Source organism: Mizuhopecten yessoensis, unplaced genomic scaffold (genome assembly GCF_002113885.1).
Source record: "Mizuhopecten yessoensis strain PY_sf001 unplaced genomic scaffold, ASM211388v2 scaffold923, whole genome shotgun sequence".
NCBI lineage: Eukaryota > Metazoa > Mollusca > Bivalvia > Pectinida > Pectinidae > Mizuhopecten > Mizuhopecten yessoensis.
The window spans coordinates 309380-331239 of NW_018403789.1; the positions used below are offsets into that span (position 1 = coordinate 309380).

Below are 21860 nucleotides of genomic sequence, written 5' to 3' on the forward strand. Positions count from 1 at the left end.
GGGGGGGGGGGGGGGGGATGCCTTGATGTGCACGACACATCCAACATGGCCACCGTGGCCTCTGATTTATTAACACATGTATAGGTGTACGCCAAGGCGATGCCAATGGTCCCTTTCTATTTCTATGTTACTATTGTACAGCAGCTCAGTTAACCAAATCCTGTTATACTCTGTACAGTTGACGTAGCACTAGGTAGTACTAGCCCCCATCCCTTGACATTTGTAACACTTCATAATTTCTCATCATCTTCGATACTCCAGGGGTGCAGCAAGCGTTAGTGAGCACAACCCCTGGAATACGTCATAACAGAATTGGAGACACGCTGCTAACTATTTCATTGGTCTCATGTAAGAAAAACCTTACCATTTGCAAGGCTGATACCTGTCCTTTGAATATAACAGATCAGTGACACCTGACTTCAAAGCCAGTCAATTTTACTATGGCGCTAAACGAGATTTTGTCTTGACATTAACCAGGGGAGCAGAGAGCGTTAACGAGCGTCATTCCCTTGAGTATCGTGATGAAGTATTGTCTAAATTGAAGAAACACATCGACAAATTTACCTCTGAAAGTGTTCTACAAATACGCTTTACTGACAGCAAGGTGTACTGAAGCTTGGTGTACAGAATACTGTCTATCACCATTAAAACAGGGTTGATAACCTCTCGTACATGTATGTTAGGCTCCCGTGGAAAATATTTACTATTCTATGTACTGATTATCATTTAGTTTTTGCTTGTTTTGTGTATATTTTGATTTAATTACATATCTTTTTATTGATTATTTTATTATTTCTTTGTATATGTTCATAGTTAATAATTTAATGTTTTATGAGACCATAGTAATAAAAAATGCTTATATTAACCGAACACATGTTTTCATTCTGATTATTTTCCATCGGTAATGGTACATGTACATATAATCAAATCCATCAACAGTAAATCGAATCAACTTGTTTGAATATAATTTATGTTAAAAAAAATCATCTCATTAAACGGAAAAAATCAGTGTTGTGATAGTTGATACTGTTATTATGTTATCTAAAAAAACACGAAACATATTTGTGACAATATCTTTATTTTCAGTACCAAGCATATAATGTATATTAAAGTATTTTTCGGGTCGTTCAGAAATCCAATATGGCCGCCACGGCCGCCATTTTGAAAAACTATTTCAAACTTAAAGTCAAGTTCAACGCCTGGGCCTATTGAACTGAAACTTGGTAGGAATGATCAACTCGTGGTTTTGACAAAGTCTTGTTATTTTTTGGGTCAATCATACATCCAATATGGCCGCCACAGCAGCCATTTTGAAAAACTTACAAATTTAAAGTCAAGTTCAACTGGGCCTATTGAACTGAAACTTGGTAGGAATTATCGACTCAAGGTCCTGACAAAGTGTTGTTATTTTTCGGGTCGATTAAAAATTCAATATGGTCGCCACGGCCGCCATTTAAGGCCCATAGGCTTCTTGTTTACATATCCATTTTCTTTTTATAATTGGATGCTAACATTTTAATACAGAGCCATCCTCGAAAACCCAGCCCCCTTAAGGTTTTTCCGCATTCCTGGAATACGTCATAGCAAAATTGAAGGCACTCTGTTAGCTATTTGATTTGTCACAGGTAAAAAAAACACCTGACCATTCGCAGGGCTGATAACTGGCCTTTCAAGAATACAGTGGAGTGACACGAGACGTCAATGTCAGTCAGTTTTATTATTACGCTATACGGGTTTCCTTTTATGTACATCACAGGATCAAACTTAATGTTACCTGCACCTTGAAATATGCCAAATTAAAATTAAGGGCATGCTGCTAGCTAGTTGTAAAAACAACCTGACTATTCGCAGGTTTTCACAACATTGCACATTTTATGTACATCAAAAGAATGGAGAAGCAGTCTTACTGTAAACATGATTGGTCAGGGTCTTTTTTACACCAGAAACCATCCAAATTTCGAACTTCCTGCCTTCAGTTTTGTCCTGACATATTCCAGGGGTGCAGATAATGTGAGTGAACGTAACCCCTGGATACCGAGAATGAGACGAAGCATACCAATAAGAATTTATTGTTAAATACCTGTTTTATAATTTGGTACCATGTTGAGACAGAATTGTTAGGCACATTTTATCAAGATAATTTATATTCTATATTACTATTACACTAGGGGTTTTTTTTATCGAAGAAGAAAACCTTGTTTTATTTGTGTTTCATCATCATGATTTTTGATGAATAGATGAAGCTTATGAGTACTAATACTTTGTATGAAACATGTTTTCATTGAAACCTTTCAAAGACATAAGGAACCCCATAAACCGGAGGCAAAACCGCAGGTACTAGCCTCGTCTGTAAATACACCCATATTAATGTATAGATAGGCCAGGCTAGTACCTTGTGGCAAAACCTGTTGCGAGGGGGTAATATTCCAGTTACACACCATATAGTCAGGGACCCGTCGTGATGTCTTCCGTTAGTTATGACTGTAACATTGCTTCTGTGTTGTTTGAAGCCTCTCGGATATAAAACACTTGCAAAGAAGTTTATATATCAATGACACACTTATCCAGAAAGCCTCGGTGCTCAGATATTACTGTCAAGTAGTGAATCAACTATTAATTCTTAAGCAGGCATCCTCGAATTCCAGGGGTAGCGTTTACTTATGAGGTCAGTAAAGAGCGTTAGAGGGGTAATCCTAGGACTCTCTGTAGAGAGCGTTAGAGAGGTAATCCCAGGATTCTCTGTAGAGAGTGTTAGAGAGGTAATCCCAGGACTCTCTGTAGAGAGCGTTAGAGAGGTGATCCCAGGACTCTCTGTAGAGAGCGTTAGAGAGGTAATCACATGACTCTCTGTAGAGAGCGTTGGAGAGGTAATCACATGACTCTCTGTAGAGAGCGTTAGAGAGGTGATCCCAGGACTCTCTGTAGAGAGCGTTAGAGAGGAAATCACATGACTCTCTGTAGAGAGCGTTAAAGAGGAAATCCCAGGACTCTCTGTAGAGAGCGTTAGAAAGGTGAAGAGAGCGTTAGAGAGGTAATCCCAGGACCCTCTGTAGAGAGCGTTAGAGAGGTAATCCCAGGACCCTCTGTAGAGAGCGTTAGAGAGGTAATCCCATGACTCTCTGTAGAGAGCGTTAGAGAGGAGATCCCAGGACTCTCTGTAGAGAGCGTTAGATCACATGACTCTCTGTAGAGAGCGTTGTAGATGTAATCACATGACTCTCTGTAGAGAGCGTTAAAGAGGTAATCCCAGGACTCTCTGTATAGAGCGTTACAAAGGTGATCCCAGGACTCTCTAGCGTTAGAGAGGTGATCCTAGGACTCTCTGTAGAGAGCGTTAGAGAGGTGATCCCAGGACTCTCTGTAGAGAGCGTTTTATAGGTAATCCCAGGACTCTCTGTAGAGAGCGTTAGAGAGGTAATCACATGACTCTCTGTAGAGAGCGTTAAGGAGGTAATCCCAGGACTCTCTGTTAAGAGCGTTACAAAGGTGATCCCAGGACTCTCTGTAGAGAGCGTTAGAGAGGTGATCCTAGGACTCTCTGTAGAGAGCGTTTTATAGGTAATCCCAGGACTCTCTGTAGAGAGCGTTAGAGAGGTAATCCCAGGACTCTCTGTATAGAGCGTTAGAGAGGTAGAGAGCGTTACAGAGGTGATCCTATGAGACTCTGTAGAGAGCATTAGAGAGGTAATCCCAGGACTCTCTGTATAGAGCGTTAGAGAGGTGATCCCAGGACTCTCTGTAGAGAGCGTTAGAGAGGGAATCCCAGGACTCTCGGTAGAGAGCGTTAGAGAGGTAATCCCACGACTCTCGGTAGAGAGCGTTAGAGAGGTAATCCCACGACTCTCGGTAGAGAGCGTTAGAGAGGTAATCCCAGGACTCTCGGTAGAGAGCGTTAGAGAGGTAATCCCAGGGCTCTCTGTATAGAGCGTTAGAGAGGTAGAGAGCGTTACAGAGGGGATCCTAGGACTCTCTGTAGAGAGCGTTAGAGAGGTAATCACAGGACTCTCGGTAGAGAGCGTTAGAGAGGTAATCCCACGACTCTCGGTAGAGAGCGTTAGAGAGGTAATCCCAGGCCTCTCTGTAGAGAGCGTTAGAGAGGTAATCACAGGACTCTCGGTAGAGAGCGTTAGAGAGGTAATCCCACGACTCTCGGTAGAGAGCGTTAGAGAGGTAGAGAGCGTTACAGGGGTGATCCTATGAGACTCTGTAGAGAGCATTAGAGAGGAAATCCCAGGACTCTCTGTATAGAGCGTTAGAGAGGGAGAGAGCGTTACAGAGGTGATCCTAGGACTCTCTGTAGAGAGCGTTAGAGAGGTAATCCCAGGGCTCTCTGTATAGAGCGTTAGAGAGGTAGAGAGCGTTACAGAGGTGATCCTAGGACTCCCTGTAGAGAGTGTTAGAGAGGTAATCCCAGGATTTTCTGTAGAGAGTGTTAGAGAGGTAATCACATGACTCTCTGTAGAAAACGTTAGAGAGGTAATCACATGACTCTCTGTAGAGAACGTTAGAGAGGTAATCACATGACTCTCTGTAGAGAACGTTAAAGAGGTAATCCCAGGACTCTCTGTATAGAGAGGTAGAGAGCGTTAGAGAGGTGATCATAGGACTCTCTGTATAGAGCGTTAGAGAGGTGATCCCAGGACTCTCTGTAGAGAGTGTTAGAGAGGTAGAGAGCGTTAGAGAGGTGATCCCAGGACTCTCTGTAGAGAGCGTAAGAGAGGTAATCCCAGGACTCTCTGTAGAGAGAGGGAGAGAGCGTTAGAGAGGTGATCATAGGACTCTCTGTAGAGAGTGTTAGAGAGGTAGAGAGCGTTAGAGAGGTGATCCCAGGACTCGGTAGAGAGCGTTAGAGAGGTAGAGAGCGTTAGAGAGGTGATCCCAGGACTCTGTATAGAGCGTTAGAGAGGTGATCATAGGACTCTCTGTAGAGAGCGTTAGAGAGGTAATCCCAGGACTCTCTGTAGAGAGTGTTAGAGAGGGGATCCAAGGACTCTGTAGAGAGCGTTAGAGAGGTGATCATAGGACTCTCTGTTTAGAGCGTTGGAGAGGTAATCCCAGGACTCTCTGTATAGAGCGTTAGAGAGGTGATCCTAGGACTCTCTGTAGAGAGCGTAAGAGAGGTAGTCCCAGGACTCTCTGTAGAGAGCGTAAGAGAGGTAATCCCAGGACTCTCTGTAGAGAGCGTAAGAGAGGTAATCCCAGAGAGCGTTGGAGAGGTAATCCAAGGACTCTCTGTATAGAGCGTTAGAGAGGTGATCCCAGGACTCTCTGTAGAGAGCGTTAGAAAGGTGATCCTAGGACTCTCTGTAGAGAGCGTAAGAGAGGTAATCCCGGGACTCTCTGTAGAGAGCGTTAGAGAGGTAGAGAGCGCTAGAGAGGTGATTCCAGGACTCTCTGTAGAGAGCGTTAGAGAGGTGATCCCAGGATTATCTGTAGAGAGCGTTAGAGAGGTGATCCTAGGCCTCTCTGTAGAGAGCGTAAGAGAGGTAATCCCCGGACTCTCTGTAGAGAGCGTTAAAGAGGTGATCCCAGGACTCTGAAGAGAGCGTTAGAGAGGTGATCATAGGACTCTCTGTAGAGAGTGTTAGAGAGGTGATCCCATGACTCTGTAGAGAGCGTTAGAGAGGTGATCCCAGGACTCTCTGTAGAGAGCGTTAGAGAGGTAGAGAGCGTTAGAGAGGTGATCCCAGGACTCTCTGTAGAGAGCGTTAGAGAGGTAATCCCAGGACTGTCTGTAGAGAGCGTTAAAGAGGTAGAGAGCGTTAGATAGGTGATCCCAGGACTCTCTGTATAGAGCGTTAGAGAGGTGATCCCAGGACTCTCTGTAGAGAGCGTTAGAGAGGTGATCATAGGACTCTCTGTAGAGAGCGTTACAGAGGTGATCCCAGGACTCTCTGTAGAGAGCGTTAGAGAGGTGATCCCAGGACTCTCTGTATAGAGCGTTAGAGAGGTGAGCCCAGGGCTTTCTGTAGAGAGCGTTAGAGAGATGATCCCAGGACTCGGTAGAGAGCGTTAGAGATGTAGAGAGCGTTAGAGAGGGAGAGAGCGTTAGAGAGGGAGAGAGCGTTAGAGAGGTAGAGAGCGTTAGAGAGGTGATCCCAGGACTTTCTGTAGAGAGCGTTAGAGAGGTAGAGAGCGTTAGAGAGGTAATCACATGACTCTCTGTATAGAGCGTTAAGGAGGTAATCCCAGGACTCTCTGTTAAGAGCGTTACAAAGGTGATCCCAGGACTCTCTGTAGAGAGCGTAAGAGAGGTAATCCCAGGACTCTCTGTAGAGAGCGTTAAAGAGGTAATCCCAGGACTCTCTGTAGAGAGCGTTTATAAAACCTCATATATTGATCATTCAATTTTGTTTCTCAAAATAAAATATAATGTACGAGTAAGTTCATTACTCTGCAACTATAGCACATTAAAGTGCGTCCGATTTGTGATTTTTTTCCGAGCAATATCTATTAGATAAAAAGAAAAATTCAACACGACGGGTTTCCGTTATAATAAGCCCCTTAAGGACCCTGGAGAACAATGTGATTCAGGATACCAGATATCCGCTGTTGTTTTCACTTCTCTTATATTAACAGAATAATTTGAAATCATAGAGAAAAAGAGCATTACCTCTGTTTGATTTTTGGATGAGAAATGAATGGATTCCAAGAAGTAATATTAAAAGAATACAATATTTGATCAAACTATAAAAAAAAAGATATCTAAGACAAGATAATTAATAATATAAAAGTGGAGCAAAAACCACTGCTCCTTTCTATTGAAAGGTGGAGAGAAAACATCTGCTCAATGCTACTGTATAGCGATTATGTTTCGCGGGAGTTTTAATTTCGCTATATTTGCTCTTTGACTAATATCCGCGAATTCTTAACACCAGCGTAATTATCGAAAGTTGTAACCACTTTTACGGACCTTATCACAACATGTTGAAAAAGACTTATAACGCAACGCTGTTATGCAACCTTAAATGAACTCCAATCAGATTATCATCGGACAACTGGGCAGTCCATGTAAAAAGAAAAACAGTAGCCACAACATATTTATGTGTACACAGTAGTAATTAATTGATTGCAGTTTACTCCTTCAAAGGTGCATACACATTTTATTTTATTTCTTGAAGACAATGGCGCGCTGAGGATCAGTGTTTTCAAACGGGTTACCTGTATTTCGAGGCTTAACCCTGAAATGATTACACTCAAAATACTTTGCACGACACATGGTATTTGGTTGCACAGCGAAATTTAACCCCCGCGAATATGTAAATAATACGAAACCGCGAAATATTGACCCGCGAATTTTAAGTGCTATACAGTATTTAGAGGTAAAACCATAACACCTGATTATTGCATTTAAAGGTGGAGCGAAAATAATAGCTCATCGCTCGCTAAATGTTAAAGCTGCTGTTCATTGCTATTTAAAGGTGGGAGGAACGCAACTGTTATTGCTATTCAAAGGTGGGAGGAACGCAACTGTTCATTGCTATTCCAAGGTGGGAGGAACGCAACTGTTCATTGCTATTCAAAGGTGGGAGGAACGCAACTGTTCATCGCTATTGGGGTTAGGAAAACAAATCTGTGTGTTTATGCTGTAAGGTGAGATAGAAACCATATAACTCATTGCTATTTAAAGGTGGAGTAAAACATTTTCTCATTGGTATTGCGTTTGGAAGGTCGGATAACTAATCAACCCATTGCTATTGTAAGATTGTAACATATGGGCCCGTATTCACGTAATCGTTCTCATGCTAAAATATTGTGCTCAAGCCAAGTTTCTTATCCTGGTGTCAAGGTAACAACACATCTCACTTTGTCAATGATTTGAAGGAAATTTTAAGAGACAGCCGAATAATGTTTGCAATGTCTAGACTTGAATTTTTGACCGTGAAACATATAGAGGCAAGTTACAAGAAACTGAGTTTGAGCAGAGAATCGATGCCTGAGCACGGGTACGGCTTCATGGATACGGGCTCTTGTTATTACTTTGTAAATGTTGATGGACTGATCTGCCCATTGGATTTCAAAGTTGGTTATTAGATCTGCTTGTTAGTATTCAAAGTTTGTGCATACAACGTATATTCATTTGTATTTAAAAGTATGTTTTTTTATTATGCTGCCAACATTTTAATGTTTACGTTTATATCAAAGACATGGTAACGAATTTAGCCTTTGTTATTCAAAGTTAGACACAATGATAACAATTTGCCAAACGATAAAATGTGTTTAATTTGAGGTTACACATTTTGTGCACTATACTTATGTACTGGGGAAGTGTCGGGTAAACTAAACCTCCCTGTAGATCACCTCGTTATCACCCAATTCCCCAAAATGATTTCCAATAAAATAGATAAAAGGAACTGCTATAAACAGAAAATTATTATATTGTATACAAAATGTTCCAACGCCTACTTTAGCTGACCCGACCGCACAGTAGGTGGACTGCCGCGACACAACTTCCCTGACTGGCCGATTTTTAAGCGCATGGTAGATGTTCAGTTCAGAAGTGCTGCCGAACTGCCAAAATAGTACATGCATAAATGTATCTTTTTTTACATATACGAACACTGAAGGGACCACTTTAACTTTGGCATATGTAAGCAAAATGAACTGAATCCGTTCTTTACTATAATTGACGATTGACGAATTTTCCCTTTATGTTTTTTCTGCAGTTCACACCCAATGTGCGTTCACCAATTTTGGCATTCAGAAATATAGATCCGAGGTCGCCCGATAAAATGAACTGTCTCGGGCGCTTTATTATTGCTTCGGGAAATCGACCATACTGCAATACATCAACCACATGTGTATATATAGAGAGTGTGAGAGAAAATAGTATATTAGGTTCTTCTTCATAGATAAAGATCTTGGTGATATGTTTTTCAATCGCGTTAAGCACCTGTGCCTCCTCATCTCCGTCTGGTATGTGTCTAATTGACACCTCCTCCACAAAGGTGACACTTTTCACCCATTTCGACCATACAGGTTTCGCAATAATCTGCTGAACAGGTTGCATTGGAGCAAGTCACCATCTTGAGGTTTTTACCTTCGTTTGATCCACAGTTAAGACAGGTTCGTAATTCTAGTTTCTTTTTCCTAAACCTGTCTGCAAATGGTATTTTGCTATCGTATTTCTTCGACATCCGTTTCTCCTTCTTCATGCTGCGGAGATGTTGTTTGAGCTGCAGCTGGTGTGTTTTGCGGTCATGTCGTATCTTTCTGTGTAGGTACACTGTCCTTTCCACCTCCTGTTCTGGGTAATAATAAGCACATATCTTCCTTTTTAGACGAAGACTGTAGGACTGGGACAGAACCGCCACTATTGCTAGTGTGTACACGACAGCGTAAGCATAGAATAGGTTAAAGTTGGGCTCGGTAGGATTAGGGAGACAGCTTGTAACGTTGAAATCAGCATCGTACACATTGTTGAGATTTATCCCTGTTATAAGCGATCGCATCAGCTTGGCTACCTGGCCTGTGCCTGTGATTTCCAGCAGTATGCTGCTCTGTCCCGACAGCTCAATGTTCACCCGACCGTAACGGTTTATAAGATAGACGCAATAGTAGAGTATGTAGTCAAAAAAAACTATGAGGAAAGCGAATATCATATGTAGAATAATTTGTATCATCCCCGCTGTGCTGTTCCGGACCTCCGTTGGGGACAACTTCAGAGATTTGGTATCGGTGTACCCACGTTTTTCTCGTTTCTTCAGTGGAAGGATGAACGATTCCCCATTTGTTTCTCGCTCTTTGTCGTACGCTTTGAAGGCCGTTGTTATATAAACGTTGTTGTACTCATCTTGGGAAATATATGACTTCAAGTAGACAAAGGATTGGATCAACAGAAGAACCAATGTAAGGGCTAGCAAATTTGTCAACAGTGTCACTCCGAATTGTACCCAGTCTATATTATAGTTCAAACTTGCATCCACTTCATCAATAAACTCTCGGGGAGTTTTTGTGGCGTTAGCTAATCCAGAGAGTCCAAGTTCTTTGATAACATCAAACGCAAACCAACTTTCAATTTCATTTACTCCCTTTTGGACTTCTTTGGCGATCCCATTGGCTGCTGAATCCAGAGCCTCCACCGGGGCGCACGCGACTGACCCTATATTGACGACTTGGCATATACCAGACACATCTAGGATGTTACAGACGTCAGTCAACCCCCGCTTGAACCTGTCGGAAAGGAAACAATCACGTTATTGTTATACTTAATAATAATTGCGATCTCGGTTTGTTTTATCTATTCAACACTATTTTTATTAAATCTCGTCACTCTGATAATCATCCACAATAGTCCAGGGGCTACGCTCACTTACTGGGTTGCACCTCTGGAATATGTTTTGACATTACGAAGGCTCGCGGGAAGCTATTTGACTGGTTGATACCTCTCCTTTGAGGGTTACAGCGGAGCTGACACTCAACATCAAGGCCGGTCCATGTTAAAGTTACGCCGCCGCGCAGTTGTTTCGATGTACATCAAATGATTTTCTGGAGTCTTTCGCAAGTTGGCGCCTACACAACCTTCCATTTTGTCATGACATATTTTAGGGGTGAAGAGATTTAAGAGAGATCAACACCTGGCATTTTGTGGATGTCTGACTTTATGTACTGAATGAATATATTTTAAGTTTCGTGCAATCGGTTTAACAGATGGACAGACATTTCTTTATCACCGACAATTCAATATTCCTAATAATTTGTAATGTTATGTTATAGCATTTTTATTTCAGAACATTTATTGTACTGATATATAATATACACACGAAATTGGCCAACAGGCAAAGCCTATATGAAATATAACAGTATAAACACATAATAGAAATGGTACTTTAACCTAAGTTTCATAGCATTATAATAAGAAATTATTTGGATTTTGATTGGACAATACATATTTCAATTATCGCAATTGTTGTAAGAGAGATCTTTCGACAATATAGATAGTTGAGAATCAATGATATCTCATACAAAATCCAATTTTGTAATGTGATGTAAAAGCATATGACATAAAGCACATAACCTTTTAATCCTAGGTAGTTGTAAACCTTGAATGGTGTGAGCACTCTAATGCTTGTATGGCAGAAGCGTTAAACGACCTGGTGACCATTTAACTGCAGCACATGATATTCCAAAGACAATCATAAATGTTTATGAAATTCAACAAACATTAAATATGTATGATTTTCAAGTTGAAACATTTAATAGGTTAAACATCGTTAACCTCGTCACACTGTCACTGTCTATCCAGAGAACTTTATAATATGGCGTTATAAAGGCGTTTGGTAATAAATTGAGGGAAATCTATAAAGGAATTCTTAAGATAACAAGAAAAATGGTCATTGAATATAAGTTGGTAATAAACGTGGAAGTAGATAATTTCCTAGCATGATATTGAGGTTCAACTGTATCAACTGTATCTATTTAAGAAACAAGTCAGAAAAAGGCAAAATACGAAAAGACCAGCCTACCGTGACCGACACTAAGATATGTTTGTGTGAAGTTATATGATTGAAGATAACTACCTTTTATGTTCCCCTTTCATTAGTAGGGCTAAGGTAATGTGCTTGTGTTCCAACATGAACTCTTTAAGCTGCTTGACTGTGTCCCGCCGTTTCCGGTTAAGTCCCAGGGACCCCAGCGTGCTCACACATTTGGTCTTTGCATTGTTTATTTCAGTAACACACGAGGTGTAGGCGCCACTGAATAGCCGTTTACATTCCTGAAGTAACGAAAATGTATTGAAATACAAGTACATATGAAGAGTTTTTGTACATCACTTGATTATAAAAATAACTGGTAACATTAATTTATCGCAGACTTCAACCCGATTCAATACTAACCACTAACTGGTATTGACTTAAAGCATTCTTCATTTACCGTGGACACAATAACAACCCAGACCATGTACCACTTACCGTGTTTATGTTTACTTACAACTGAAGCGGCGTTAAGAGCTGCCTTGGCGTCTTGTGCTCCGCTGTCAATGGCGTTGATGGCGCTGGAAATTGGTCCAAAAGCCGTCTCTATGGCATTTCCGATATCTCGTAGTCCTTTCGTGTTCTCTTCGATCTGATCTGCGGCCTGGTTGATTGGCTCCTGAAGCTGGGTCTTAAGTGAATCGCTCTGGTTGTAGATCACAGACATGCTGCAGGCCATAGCCGCAGATACTTCCTTGGCGTTGTTGGATATGTTTTGAATCGGTCCCGACAACAGAATACTAACAATAATTGTAAGAAGGAGGGCTCGACCACGGGCTGTGGCAAGACTGGGCAGCATGAGTAGGCCAATGCACCGGCAATGGACTGACAAAGCCAGGCCGAGACAGAACAAAAGGGTACAACCCAGAGTAATATATCCTGCGATATCCAGCCTGATACTGTAACCGTAACCCAACAGGAAGAAAAGTCCAACGCCAGACACTACTCCCATTATAATGCCGAAAACAGATTTTTGCCAAGCAAACTGATTTCGTTCACTGGAAAAAAGTTGATCAGCAAAATTTTTAATTTGATTTAAACGTTTCTCTCTGGCCTCGTCTGGTTTTTCTTCGCCATGCATACTTCTATCATTTTCATCGTCACTGATCATATCGTTCTCGGTGTCGAAGTCGTCGGGGCTGTCTGAATCGTCTTCCTCGGTATCAGTTTCCATGTGTGTCTTCATGTCATGCATTTTCATTACAGCCGCATCTGGTTCTAGTGTTGGCCTATCGACTTGACTTTTCTCAGTGTCGATGGGTTCCTGGTTCCTGCGAGATCTAGACTTCGTGAGCCTGCGTATGATATTGGTGGTGAAACCTTCCACCTTCTGAACGTAAGATGCTGGGAAAACCCCAGTTTCATTGGTCCTGCTGTTTGTCCCAATAGCCCATCCATTTCCAACATCTTTGACCTTCCGAAATTTGTCTCCGACCTGCAGTCGTATTTCCTGTTGCCCTTCTGGCTCGAAGTCAGCTATAGCTTCATGAGACATTCTTCCTTATTGTGGCTTCTCTGGAAAAATATATAGTACTTTGTTAGATCGCTCAATGATTAATTCATTTTGTTTGCAGTGTTATTTTGTCACAAAACCAGTCAATATGGAATATGATATTTATCTATTGCGTGTTTTGCTTTAATGAAGAAACAAGCTTAATTAACTTTATAACTTTTGGTTGCCTGAATGGAAGAGCATAGTGGGTCTTAAGATGAAGTTCACGGGGACAGTTGTAAATATATACACTAAAAATGAATGATTCTTCCTTGCTTGGCATTATAACACATAACAGGATAACCCCATCCTCTGTGATTGTGTGTTTTTAACCACTGGTTGGTAATGGTACCATTGAGTCTGTGATGACTCCGTGCTTGTTTGATGATGTTTACATCTAGCCTCATCCTCGATATCCAGGGGTTACCCCCACTTTCGCTCTCTGTACCCCTGGAATCATCCTCGATTTCCTGGATTACGCTCACTTTCGCTCTCTGCACCTCTGGAATATGTCGTAGCAAAATTGAAGGCTCAGTGTGCACCACTTTGTTGATGAGACAAGAAAACTAGTTCGATCCTTTGATGTACATCAAAAGAATTTCGCGGTCACGTAACGGTAGAGATTGATAGGCTTTGCAGTCGGGCGTCTCTCCTTTGTAATCTTCAAAGGACAGGTATCGGCCTAGCGATTGGTCAGTTTTTGTTACCTGAGACCAATCAAACAGCTAGCTTCGTGCCTTCAATTTTACATGTACTATGACATATTCCAGGGGTGTAGAGAGCGAAGTGAGCGTAACCCCTGGATATCGATGATGATCCAGTCTGTGTAAACCCCCTAGCTTGATTGATAACGGTGACATTTTGTTTGTGATACTCGTAAACTCTAGCTTATTTCATTAATAATAACGAATACATTGTCTGTGATCATCCCTGTGTGATAATACCTGTGTGATAGTAGGCGGAAATAAAACTGATAAAGATGGGTGAATCAACTGTTGTCTGATTCTAGAAACAGGAAGTGTGACTATATTAAGACGTACGGATTAAATGATCACACACAACGACATGAAATAAGCACTATGTCACGATTCACGTACCAGTACACTCTCTTTCATAAATCGGTAACTATACATGAATATGATACTATGATCCACAAAAAGTATTGGAGAAGGTTCCTACCCTATCGCTTTATGGCAAGTTCTATAGGAGATTAAGAAGGTTCCTACCCTATCGCTTTATGGCAAGTTCTATAGGAGATTAAGACCTGCGCGCGCTTTCAATCTGGTGAACAAGAGTGATTATTATAGGTTGAAATACATAGTTTCATAATTGTCGTGAAAGAAATGAAGTCTATGTAAAGTAAAATGAAGGATCATACTACAGTTCAACGCACGGGGTTACAGCAATTCCGTCTTTGCGTATTGCAGAGTTATCTTCTCTTGGGAGTAGGTATTGATTGTTACGTCATTGGTTTGTGTGAGAAAATGACGTCGTTTTCTCAAAAAATGATGACGTTACTCTCACAAACAAGTGACGTAACAATCAATACCTGCTCCCAAGAGAAGATAACTCTGCAATACGCAAAGACGGAATAGCAATGATCAGGTCGCTAAATGCTAAGTCTAATAAGTATAACGCAGTTTTCTAGTAGGTTTTGGAATATTAATATTTGCATTTCATGCTGAATGTTTTATTTGATAGGTAGAAGAAACAGCTATACAATGATGAGTGAAGCAAATATCTAGCATGCTAATTGTATTCCGTCAAAATTGAAATTAACAGCATTAATTACAGGACAATGGTTTGATGACACGTGTATTCGTTTCTCACTGGACTGTTAGTTTATGTTACAACAATTTATTCTCTTCTGGCTTTAAGGAAAAAAATGCTCGACCAAGGCGGCCGGAATTCGATTTCCCGATCGGACGTGAAAATGTATGGAGTGACCGAGCCATGCCACTTTTTCTGGGTACTCCGGTTTCCCCCACGTTTAGACCCCTCGCGCGCTAACATCCGGGAAAACAAGAGTGATTAATAGAAGTTGAAATAGCTTGTTTCTTAATAAAGTTTGTATTTCATATATATGTAATAGTCTCTTAATCATTAGTTCGTTTGGTATCCGATTTGTACAAGACATATCGATTGGGAAAATGAAGTATTGAATATACATGTGAATACTATTTTTCAAGTTGATCGACTATATACAATGTGTATATGGCTACTTCTTTCAAATGAATAGCAATCAGTATTGGCTTATTATGTGTGTCGTAAAAATAAAGAAACAAGACGAACATTTTGAGTTCTAAGTGCTGGCCTTTGACATACCGTACTTTAGATTATAATCTACCCATTTATGAAGTGTACGACCTTTATAACGATGGGCTTAGTATGCACTATATTCCCTAGTATAATAACATGTATAACATTGATACGGATGTTATTAGTCATATCGGGATTATGGAGTACTTCACTGATTATTAAACTAGTCAGCTATCACATAAAGTGATTCCCGTGACAAGATTCGATTCTAACCGTATTAGTTGGTCGGTTTTTGTCCTGTGTGGTTTTATTTTTGCATGGATCTATCTTATAGCAGTTGTCGTATACAAACACGCTTCATTCGCTTGGTGATAGAATGGAGTGTTGTTGCGCTATTTATTGAGAGTGAAGATGCATGACATGTTAAGTAAGGTTTGTCAGGTGTAGACTTTCCAACATACTTTATATTATTACCGAATATTACAGGTGATGTCACATGTGAGAGTCGTACGGTTACCTTCTATCAAGTTTGATCAATTGTAGAAAGACGGGAAGTGTATCAACATACGTACATACTAAGTAAAGGCAGAAATAGACTTACTGAAAATCCTGGCTAAATATATTGTTACTTTTAAACTAGGTAAAATTATATGTAGACTTATTAACAAGCCTGGTTATATATATATAAACATACATACATACTAGTTAAAAACATAAGTAGACTTAAATGTTGTTGTTTGTACCGTAATAGTGCTGATCTAGTGTTTATCAAGCGACATTGCTGTCGTAATACTGATACATAAAAATTAACATAAACCCTATCTACAAACTGTGATGAACATATGCGGATAAAATATACATATGTCGAGTCATTTCGTGTCAAGTTTCGTGAAGTACTACAAAATGAAGCTGAGGTCATACAAAAAAGAATGTAAGCTTATGTACTGAAAATTCAACTTTAAAACGTCAGGTGTTGTATAAAAGATTTTACTTACCCAGGTTTTCTAAAGACAGATGGTCCCCGGCATCAAGCTGCTGCCCTGGACCTCAGTAACAAAGCCAGTACAAGAAACACTGTGGCTTATAATGTCTAGCGGTGACACTTGTGTATATAGTATAACTTCCGGGATGGTTAATCATCAATTCGTTCCCCGTATTGATACTAACAGGAAAGTATTAAGTTCGAGTGTCTAAACATCCCACAAACTACACGGACCTTGTTACAGCTATATTTGGCCATAAACTAAGGATTACTCTGAGCACCTTAATATAGCTGTAACAAATTGTCAGGCCCTGTGCTCAATATACTGGGCAGCGTGTAAATGATTGCAAGTGTTAGCTTACCAATGGCGACTGCAACCACTAGTGAAGTCAACTGACAGTGGTGGTTTGAACTGCAGCTGCTAATGGAACCCGGCTGACATTAGTGGTTAACAGATGGAGGTAACACACTCACGCGTGGTGGCACCTTTAGGTGATAGACACATGCACTAAGCCAAAAAGTCATTACACTGCATCAAACAGGTATTTCGTCCTTCTTGAACTTATTGGTGAAGCTATAGGGGACAAAATAATGGAAATTAAAATGGTCTAAACGGCTGTAGAAACAGAGGTGCAGGTGTGTAAAACCCCCGAATTGTGAATTTAATCAAACAGAGGAGTACTGGTAATTTCAAATTAAACAATCTTTGAACATTTTATTATGAACCATGCCACTACAGAAATCCGAATTACTGAGGCCATCAAGGACAAGGTCAAGGTTCAAGCCACTTGTCAGGCTAGATTGAAGCCCAAGCAGTCTGTTTCGTCTACAATCAATGCATGACGAATTTAGTTTGACAAAACGATCTCTAGTTGTCTTCACACTGCTATTGGTTTTAGAATTTTACCTATAATTAACTGACCACCTCAAACTTGAAAACAATAAAATTACATTGCCATGATCGACATCCTTTGACATGGGCACCATGTTAGTGTATTTAGTGTAAATAAGGTCAGCAGGATGTTTTTCTTAATCAGAAAGTATGATTATCAATAAGGGATTAAAACTCTATATGTTAAGACATTACCTTCCCTATCGTACATGTAAGCATTTTAATATATTATTGTTGAAGTATGCAGTTTTATTTTCAAAACTTTATATGGTTTTCAGTTTTAAAGATATAAGTAATATTGTATTTTATTTGAGTGTTTTCCCTTAAGCAGTAATACAATACACACATATTACACTTATGTCTAAACAAAAGTAGTATGGTAATTATGTTACAATTAAAAACTACCCATTTTTATCAGGATGAGCATAAGAAAAACGATCTGAATGGCAGCAAATGGTATATTTCCTTAATATGTATGTTTGATTGTATAAACATGCTACATGTTCGATTTAATTTTATGTTGGATCGTCATTGAATTGTATTGTTCGCAACTCCTGATTGGCTGGAATTGTGTCATGTGATAATAAATGCTTGTTTCTAGATTGACAAGCGTTGTGACGACTTTGCCACCACATGAAATATAAGTGAATACGGCAGACGGTAGATTTCGAAATAGAAAAGTTATTTATCTGATTTTCTTTAAATTTTGAGATCTAAGAATTGGATTTATTTCAGATATGTATGTACCAATACATTTTGATTTCGCGGGACTTTAAGATATAACCATAATGATTTCAGTGTTGTACTGCAGTTTATGCACTTACATTCCCTGATATTTGAAAATATCATTTCATAATAAAACCAGTATAGCCTTTTGATTTAGGTCAATATCTGGCTTTGTTGACTTGAGATCAAAATTCGACAAACATATTTTTATAAACCCGAGAAAAAAAAATCGACCTCGGTCGATATTTTTGGCTCGGGTAATAAAACCATGTATTGACCTCACCAACAGCCTATAATTGTATACTATAGACATGTAACATGTATGATAAGAGAAATGTATACACAACTGGTTGAATATTTGCAGCGAGTCCCCTACAGACATTTTGAAAATGGGTTCTAATAAACGTGGTTTATGAACGAACATTATCCGCTTGTCAATTGCGAGAATGGTTTGATATTCAAAATAAACAGGCACAGTAACTGAATTAGAATCGGTTGTATTTCATGTCCGCTTAGTTTTCCTTCAAACCATCTACATTCTATACATGTTAGATTACCCATACGTTTGTGTCATAGTTTTAAGTAGAACACGGAACTTGACATCCTTCCATCTTCCGGTTTAATGTGATAGCCACTTACTCGGCGGAAACTCATTCACATGTTATCTATCAGCTTTATATCTGTATATTTACATTTGCATGGCATTGTCACTATATAGCCTCTATAAAAGCTGTGTCGTTGATGGGAGTTCAATTAATGTAAATAAACATGAAGGCTGCTGAAATATCGCTGGACATTGTGAGACTTAACAATGGCATTGTAAATGTATGTGCAAAAGACAAAAGGTAAATAAAAAATACTGATCAACAGGGGGTCGTTACGAATGTCTGAAATGCACATATTCTATAGACCTACTGACACATATGTTACAGACCTACTGATATGAGTCACAGCACAAAAACATTTAAGACATTTGAAACAAACTCCTGTGCTCCGTCTAAAGATCACTCACTTCAAACGCTATCAGTTTCACGCGTCTCGCAGCCACGGTTTCCTCAGTTTCTGATCACGACATGTCAAATAACGAGGCTGTTATAGAATCTACCGACTGTAGTCAGATTCCCATACAACCAACAAATAAATTCACGTCAGGATTCTTCACAAAATGAGCAAAGAGAAAAGTTCGAATTAACTTCCAAAAATAACTCCCTCGTGGAGGTCAAGGTCGGATTCAAGGTGTTCACTGTATTTATCCATGCGCGAAATTTGTTCCGGGGAAAAATCGGAACAATTAAAAATCTAACTTTCAGCTCAGATGTCTATTGATAAACTTTAATCCCCCTATAGACATATCATACACAATTGTATTGATACGGAATTGTGGAATAAAGTTGAATTGTTTGTTAAAATTTCAAAGTACTACTTTGTTTGCCAATCAGCACGCGACAATACGCTGTTCAAATTATTGAACAAAATTGTGTGGACTGTCGATAAGGCGGGAATTTTAAATTTTAAGTATAAATTATGAGTTAAAAAAGAACATAAGAGGAGGAAAAACGTAAATATAAGTATTGAACGTGCATTATGTTGTTTGCTTGCAAAGCTGTGTCATTCAAATAGATCATCAATACCATACAAATCTCTTAAAAAAACACGTCGATTTGTTGACGTCATTACTGTGTTATCTATCAGTTTTATATCTGTGTAATACATAGCTACAACACCTCTCTCACAAACAACGTCGATATGTTGACGTCATTACTAATAGAATCTATCGCTACCGGTTGTGTAAGATAGAGAAATCTCAACCCTCGGACTAAGATTTTTTGTCCAGAACTGGGCAAGCCTCGTTCTGGACAAAAAATCTTAGTCCTCGGGTTGAGATTTCTCTATCTTACACATCCAGTAGCGATTGATGATTTTTCTCCCATATCTAACAGTATTTTAATGTGAAATAAAGGTAAACATGGACTCAAAACACATACAGGCAATTTGTTGATGGATTGTTGACGTGACGTCATTGTATTGTTGAAGTGACGTCATGCCATTGTTATGAATAGGGGAATCCCCACGTCTCAACCCTAGGGCGGAGACAGATAAATCTAGCACCGGCAAAACGGGAGATAAATCTGTCAGGTGTGGGAGAATGTGTAATTTATCAGTTTTATATCTGTGTAATACATAGCTACAACACCTCTCTCACAAACAACGTCAATATGTTGACATCATTACTGTGTCATCTATCAGTTTTATATCTGTGTCATACATAACTAAAACACCTCTCTCACAAACAACGTCAATATGTTGACGTCATTTCTGTGCTCCTATCGCGACGTCATCATTAGATTCTGACATCACAATAGATATAATTGCAAAACGATAGTAAAGGCAATAGAAACTGTGAATAATTAAGTGTCCAAATTTTCCTGAATAGTTTCCTATTGTTATTTGAAGTTATTTTCTATAATTCACATGTAGGGTGCACAAAATGTGTTAAAACCTTTAAATATTAACTAATAATGAAATAGACGGAGGAGAATATGGTGATTGAGTCCCTGGTTGACAATATATTTGTTGGGTTCGATGGCACCAGTTTCTAGCACACTACGCATTCCCATGGGAACAAACTGCGCCCCCTTTCTGACCGATTTGTTTGTTTTTTCATATGAAGCTGAATTTATTGATGAGCTTTTCAGTAGTGGTTACAAAAACCTAGCCGAGTCGTTCAATTTCATATTCAGAAAAAGCGTCAGTGTCCTGTCGATAAGTAGCAAGAAATCAAAGGCACTTAAATCTTATCTATGTCAACCGTTTTCCTCGATCTTTACCAACCAACAGCTGAACGGTATGATAAGCGGGACGGTTTCGAGTTCCCTGTTATGAAATTTCCCTTCCTGGAAAGCAACATCTATCCACCACCTTACCCTAATTAGGGTGTTTCCATGTCGCAGTTAAGTCGGTTTTCAAGAGTTTGATCCTAACATCACGACTTCCGTGATATGATACTGAGTTTCGAAACATGCAGGTCGATGAAAACTATGGACAAGTTTTGTGGTCGTCATCAGGATCTCACAGAGATAAAAGCTATTTCTCTCTATGATAAGAAGGTCGATAAGTTTTATTATGCCAAGTAGAGTGGATTGTTATCCCTACCCGAGTTCTCGATGTGAGGACGTGACGTTTCTTGTATACGACTAAGCTATACATCGCTAGCCCTTCCGAATGGCCTGGTCTTATTCTCCATGTACTTTTTCAAGGGTCTCCTTGTAAATATTTACTTGGCTCATACTTTGCTTTAGTTTTATTTAATTTGTAAGATAGCACGAGTTTATTGCGCGGACGATATATTCACGAGTGCGCGGAGCGCACGAGTGAATATATACGTCCGCGCAATAAATGAGTGCTTTCTGATTCGTAAGAAAACACAAGTGAGTGGTCTTGCTTTTAGTAGAGATCAATACAAAGATTTTATAAACTTTGATATTTTTTGCAAATACCGGGAACTTTTCAGTTCGCCATGACAAGGGGATTCCCATAAAAGTAGTTCCGGCTAGTAGGTATATACAACATTCCGTATTGCACATGTGCAATACAGAACGTTGTATTTAATTGTCTGAAAATTGCTTGTATTACTATAATAAGATTCAACAGGTATGTGATAAAATATTTTACATATATTGTATTGTAAAGTTGTACTTATATTGTTTAAATAAAAGGTACAAATATGATATTTTAAATGTTAAAATGTACAAACAATGTTTCAAATGTAATGTAGTTCAAAATAAATATCAAGTTTAAGGTACAATGAACTATATATGATAAAGGACAAACAATGTACGTATGACATAAGAGTAAGGTGCAACAAAAACAGAGAAATATATAAACAATGTATTAATATAAAGAAATACACACAATGTATCAAATATATGAAATTGAACGCATTGCATATCATGTTAATTACCATTGAACAAGATCGTTTTGATCTACCTTAGAACACCCTAGCTTTAAGAATGCAATCACGACGCTTAAAGAGGA

At 39.4% G+C, this 21860-nt stretch overlaps 1 protein-coding gene across 1 annotated transcript; it reads right to left on the reverse strand.

Moving 5' to 3' along the window:
- Positions 1–8363: 8363 nt before the first annotated feature.
- Positions 8364–16347, reverse strand: LOC110455380 (DC-STAMP domain-containing protein 2-like). The gene is made up of 4 exons (XM_021505482.1): positions 16221–16347; positions 11932–12989; positions 11520–11716; positions 8364–10173 (listed from the first exon to the last, which is right to left on the reverse strand). The coding sequence occupies exons 2-4, from the start codon at positions 12967–12969 to the stop codon at positions 8925–8927; spliced, it is 2484 nt and encodes an 827-aa protein (XP_021361157.1). The 5' UTR covers positions 12970–12989; positions 16221–16347; the 3' UTR covers positions 8364–8924.
- Between the last annotated feature and the right edge of the window lie 5513 nt (positions 16348–21860).